This window comes from Antechinus flavipes, chromosome 1 (genome assembly GCF_016432865.1).
Source record: "Antechinus flavipes isolate AdamAnt ecotype Samford, QLD, Australia chromosome 1, AdamAnt_v2, whole genome shotgun sequence".
In the NCBI taxonomy this organism is placed as follows: domain Eukaryota; kingdom Metazoa; phylum Chordata; class Mammalia; order Dasyuromorphia; family Dasyuridae; genus Antechinus; species Antechinus flavipes.
In genome coordinates, this window is record NC_067398.1 from 213,472,515 (window position 1) to 213,478,305 (window position 5,791).

The following is a 5,791-nucleotide window of genomic DNA, read 5'->3' on the forward strand; positions in this document are numbered from 1 at the left end:
AAGGAAGAAAGGAAGGAAGGAAGGAAGGAAGGAAGGAGGAAGGAAGGAAGAAAGGAAGGAAGGAAGAAAAGAAGGAAAGAAAAAAGAAGGAAGGAAGGAAGGAAGGAAGGAAGGAAGGAAGGAAGAAAAAAAGGAAGGAAGGAAAGGAAGGAAGGAAGAAGGAAGGAAGGAAGGAAGGAAGAAGGAAGGAAGGAAGGAAGGAAGAAGAAAAGAAGGAAGGAAAGGAAGGAAGGAAAGGAAGGAAGGAAGGAAGGAAGGAAGAAGGAAGGAAGGAAGGAGGAAGGAAGGAAGGAAGGAAGGAAGGAAAGAAGGAAGGAAGGAAGGAAGGAAGGGAGGGAGGGAAGGAAGGAAGAAAAGAAGGGAGGAACGGAGGGAGGAAGGAAGGAAGAATATCCTTTTTTTAAAAAACTGAACAGAACCAGAATGAGAGCTTTCAGAACAGCTTTGAAGGTTACAGGTTAAATATGTTACTATATTATGTATATAATGATATACTTTGTCACATATTTTAAAAGAAAAACAAGTCTATATAATAGAGATCAATGGTGTGTGTTTTTCCCCTTCTGGTTTATGTATATGGAAGCACGCGTTTTATTTGTAGTTTATTAGAATTAGAACAAAAATTTTTTTAAACAATAAAATGTCAAGGTTGGGTAGGATGTCTTCCAGCTTGACCTCATATATGAGCGTACAATGGCATTCTCATCTAAAGCTTCTTGCCTCCAATCACATCCCACTCTTACTTCGCGTGTCCTCGGTGCACATCCCTTCCACTCAGGGCTTCGCAGGATGACGTTATTTCTAATCGTCCCAAGCTGTTTGTCCCCGCCGGCGCCCCGTAGCTCGGCACGTGATCGGAAAGGCCGGAAGGGGGTTGGGCGCGATTTCCGGGGAACCGGCAGACTGCGTGCGCTGCCCGGGAGCTCAGGGAGACGCGGCTTGTAACCGACAAAGCGAAGTCAACATGTTCCGGATGGAGGGTTTCGGGCCGAAATTAGACCCGGAGGAACTCAAACGCAAGATGCGCGAGGATGTGGTCAGCTCGGTCCGCAACTTTCTCCTCTACGTGGCCCTGCTGCGACTCAGTGAGTGACCTCTCCCACCTGCGCGGGCCTGAGCGGGGGGAGCAGCGCGGCGCGGCCGGGGGGTAGAAGGGAGACCTTGATCTTGGCGCTTGGCTGGGGGCTTACCTCCGGAGAAGAGTGCTGCATCCCTCCCACCCTCTGCTCTTCCACCTACTTAATTCTAATCCTCGCCACTTGTGGGTCTAAAAGTGGTTTATTTGTGAAATGCTAACTCCGCTCCTCTTTCCCCTCGCTTATTTTTTTGCCAGTGAGAAGTTAATTGCCTTCCTCAAGGACATGGAGATCAGGGTTCAAGTCCAAAGCTCTTCCACAACACCCCAGTTTAGATGGCATAGTCTTCTTCAAGTCCTTTCGTTTCTGGAGTCCGTTTACTTATTCTGTATTAATATTGAATAGAATTCCGATTTTAGGAATCAGAAAGACCTGACTTCAAATCCTGCCCCACTTACTACTATCTGTATGACTTTCCTCACTTGTGAAATAGACATCATAATATTAGCAAACTAGTTAAAACTTCTTTCTCAGTTCTCACATCTATAAAACGGAGGTTAAGAATAATAATAGCAAATCACTTAACCTCTGCCTCAGTTTCTTTGTACAATGGAGGTAATAACAATAATAGCACCTCTGTTAGGATATTGTTATTAGGAAAAAATGAAATCTACATATAGAGCACTAATTATAAGGGCTCCTTATTATAATTTCAATACAATTGGTTTCCTTTGTAATCTTATGTTTTGTTTTATGCATTTAAAGTCATTCCGAAGTCTTTAGACTTCACTAGACTGCCATAAGTGGTTCATGACACAAAAAGAGTTAAGAAACTATTCTAGCTCTACATATATTGTTTATAGAGGATAGGGAGTGGAACTGAACTTGTGGATTCTATGGTATAGAAAACCTAATGGTGAGGGAATTCTGCTAATGGATGCTATGTCTTCCTTGTTCTTTAAAGGCCATAGAAAGAATTGCTTCAGAGCACTTTGAATTATAGTGGTTGGTCCAGGTAAACATTTCTATATCAGAGGCAGGTCTTAATATAGCTGCAATCTGGCATGGTAGTAGGCAGTCTGTCCATTACACTAAGCTGCTTCTTTGTACAGAATGATCACTCTTGGAACTTCCAGAAAGACTGTCGGGCCCTCTGGATCAGGTTAGTAGGGCATGAACAAAAGTCTTATCTGGCCCTTGTTTCTGTAGTTTGCTAGGACAAAGCCTGGCTTTTTTTTTTCTTTTTCTTGTTTAATATATCCAATCATTCCATACTCACAACAGTCTGGTAAAGAAAGTGGGCCAGGGATTATTATCTCCTTATCAAAGATGGCTTGTTGAGGAAATTGAGGACTAGAAAAAGAAAGAGATTAGTTTAAAGTCATCCAACTAGTTAGTATTAGAGCTGAGACTAGAATCCAGATCTATCTTCTTTTCTTCATCTGTGTGTCATAAGTACAACTGAAAAGGAAGGTTTTGTTGATTAAAATGAAATACTTGTTGGAAATCAGTAGTAGTTCTTCTGACATCTCTTTCCATACTTCCATTATTATAACAAAATTTAGGCCCTGATTATCTCTTACCCTGCCAACATAATCTTTATAATTCACAAATCTGATCATGTCACATTTCTTTGCTTCAAAAGCTTTTGTGGCTACCCACTGATTATCATATAAAAGCCAAATTCCTTAGTCTTTTATTGAGTTCTCCACAAAATCTCTCTAAAGTACAATGCTAATTTTATCTCATACTGTTTCTTTTCTTGTACTCTGTGATCCAAACTGCTACTTACTGTCCATCTTCATTCCTTGTCTGCTAGCTCCTTCCAGGCTGCCTACAAATATGTCAGAGTATTCCCTCCCTCCCCCCCAAACTTCCATATTCTGGAAAACAAAAAAATAAGGCTTTATTATCACCTCAAGTGATTGTCTTGTATCTCCCCTCTTTCAAAACCAAACTCAGAAAAAAGCTATGTACACACTTTGCCTCTTCTTCCTCTCCTTACACACATCTTGACCCTTTGTAGTCTGGCTTCCAACCTCTAGACTCAATTGAAACTCCTCTCCAAAGTTATTGGTCTGAATTCTCAGTCTTGGTATGAAATCTCAGTCCTATTCTTCTTCAACTCTGTGCCACATTTTATACTTAACCAAACAACTCTTCTTAGAAACTATTTTCACTCTGGGTTTTCAGGACACAAATCTCTTGTTTCTCCTTCTAACATCTGACTTTTTTTTCTCTTAGTCTCATTTCCTGATACAGTAGGTGTGCCTCAAGACTCAGTTCTAGATCCTTTTCTCTCTACATTCTCTTAGTAACCTCATCAATTTTATCTCCAGTCAGATAGTTCCCTGAAGTTTTGGTTTATGTTGTTGTTTATAGTATTGCTTTATATAATCCTAGTCAGTTTATCTCCAGCTGTTAGATATTTCAGAATGAATAGATATTTCAAAAAACTCTGTCTAGAATTAGACTCATCTTTCATTCCCAAATACACCTTCTAAATTGCTCTATTTCTGTAGAGTCCCACTATCCTTCAGGAATCCAAGTTCATATTCTTGACTCCTAGCCTTTAATTATCTTTTCAATTGCTAAATCTTGTAATTTTGACCTTCATAACAGCTCTTCCACTTTTCCTCTTCTCTCCAATCACATAGCCACCATTTGAATTTAGACTCTCATCATCTCCTGCCTAGATAACTGAATTAGTGTCTTAATTGTTCTTCAATCTCATAATTCCCCCGTTTCATCCTACATAGAGCTGCCATGGTGATTTTCTTAACCATATAACTTTCCTACTAAATAAACTCCAGTGGCCTCTTCTTACTCGAAAGATCAAATGTAAACTTCTCTGGTAGGCATTAACAGCCCTTCAGAGCTGAGCTTATGATGTGTTACTCTCCTTTTGTGCAGTCCAGCCAATCTCTCTGTTCCTTCCACTCCATCACCTGTTTCTTTTCCTTTGTCTTGACTGTATAGTCCACCATCATTCCTACTTCCTAAAATTTCTAGTTTCCTTCAAAACCTACCTCAAACACTACTTTCTACATTAAACCTTCCCTGAGCCCCGTTTCTACTGCCTCCTCTTGCTCTCCAGTTATTTTGAATTTATTTTGTATATACCTGTAAATCCAAGTGCTGTCTCCTTTTATTGAATATAAGTGTATAAGTGCTTTAAGGGCAGAGACCATTTCCTCTTTGTAACCCTATGACTTAGTATGGAGTGTAGTTAATAGATGTCACTCAAATAAGTGCTTGCTGATAATAGCTAACATTTAAATAGCTTACAATGTGCCTAACACTGTAATACTAGCACTTCACAATTCTTATCTCATTTGATCCTCAAAAGAATCTGGAGAGGTGAATGCTGTTATTATCCCAATTTTACAGATGAGGAAACTGAGGAAAACAGATTAAGTGACTTACCTAGCTAGGAAGTGTCTCAGACAGGTATTGAACTCAGTTCTTCCTGACTTAGAGTCTTGCACTCTTATCTACTATGTCACCTACCTCTCCCAACTGATACATTATTAACTCATAAAAGTATATAGAGTGAGAAGATCTTGACCTTTTTGCTATCTTTGCCTGTTTTGACCAATAGGCATCATTTTTAAACTTAAATTTAATATATTAAAGAATGTTTCTAACTATTAGCATATGATGCATTTGACACAGTTGAATTTATAATCAACACATGAAAAAATGGTTCTGTTAGCTCTTTTGCCTAGAGTTCTTTTTCAGACAAAGATTTACTGACATTTCTTTATATAGAGTTTTGGAATGTTAGTAAAAAATACCACATGTGTGAACCTGGTCTACTTGCCATGATATTTTACTCACAAAGCACTCAGAATAAATAACTGAATCAGGTGTAGGAACTTGTAATCTAAATATCTAATTTTTTGCTTTTGCTTTCCCACTCTCTCCTAGCACCCTATATTTTAAAGAAGTTGGACAGCATATGAAGATCATGGTAGAAGAGAGAGCATGTGAGAGCATGAACTTCAAACTATGATTATGATTTCTCTTCCCATTTGCTAATAAACAGGCACAAAAAGACATCATCAGAGACTTCTGGTACTGAATAGATATGAAAACTCCTCTTACTGATGCTAACAACTGAAAGAAAGCATGAAGTTTTTTTTTCTTTGACACTGTTTTAAGAAATGTTCAGCAGACTTTGGTCTCAAACTGCTGTGTCGGCATTATACAACCTTCATAAATTTTGGTTCAGTTGTAAATAGTTTTATCAAACTACGTTTTATAGTGAGTATTCGTTGTAAGGGAGCTACCTCTGAAATTATCTCATTACTTTTGTTAAACCTCCTGCCTCTATGAGGAATATGCATTGTGAAAGATTTTCTTGTGATTACTTTTGTTGGAATCAATACCATTATGATAATTAGCACAGTACTGTTAGTCTTTTAAAAAAATAAATGTGCCGTTTTTTTAAAGTAGTAGATTTGATTTAAATTTTCCCTTTTTTTCCCCCTTTACTTCAGTGTGTGATGAAACTTAAAACTGTTGTGACTATTATATATTGTCAGAATTATACCCTACCCTACTTGACCTTGTTAATTTGCCAATTCTGAAAAATACAACTTCAATTTGTATCATTGCTTTAACTTCTGAACTACCAGTATAAAAGATAACTTACTGATAAAAAAAAAAATAGCAGTTATTACCTAACAAAGGAGGAAGATAATTCATCTGAA

The 5,791-nt window shown here is 38.2% G+C and overlaps 1 protein-coding gene across 1 annotated transcript; it reads left to right on the top strand.

The window, feature by feature from the left end:
• Window positions 1–869: 869 nt before the first annotated feature.
• On the top strand, window positions 870–5,533 carry TOMM5 (translocase of outer mitochondrial membrane 5). The gene is made up of 2 exons (XM_051995973.1): window positions 870–1,085; window positions 5,007–5,533. The coding sequence occupies exons 1-2, from the start codon at window positions 965–967 to the stop codon at window positions 5,039–5,041; spliced, it is 156 nt and encodes a 51-aa protein (XP_051851933.1). The 5' UTR covers window positions 870–964; the 3' UTR covers window positions 5,042–5,533.
• The last annotated feature ends 258 nt before the right edge of the window (window positions 5,534–5,791 follow it).

Bases quoted from the DNA above. Each gene is read 5' to 3' on its own strand.
- TOMM5 (XM_051995973.1), top strand. From the start codon at position 965: ATGTTCCGGATGGAGGGTTTCGGGCCGAAATTAGACCCGGAGGAACTC. The intron at 1,086-5,006 runs GTGAGTGACCTC...ACTCTCTCCTAG, and splicing joins CGTGGCCCTGCTGCGACTCA to CACCCTATATTTTAAAGAAG.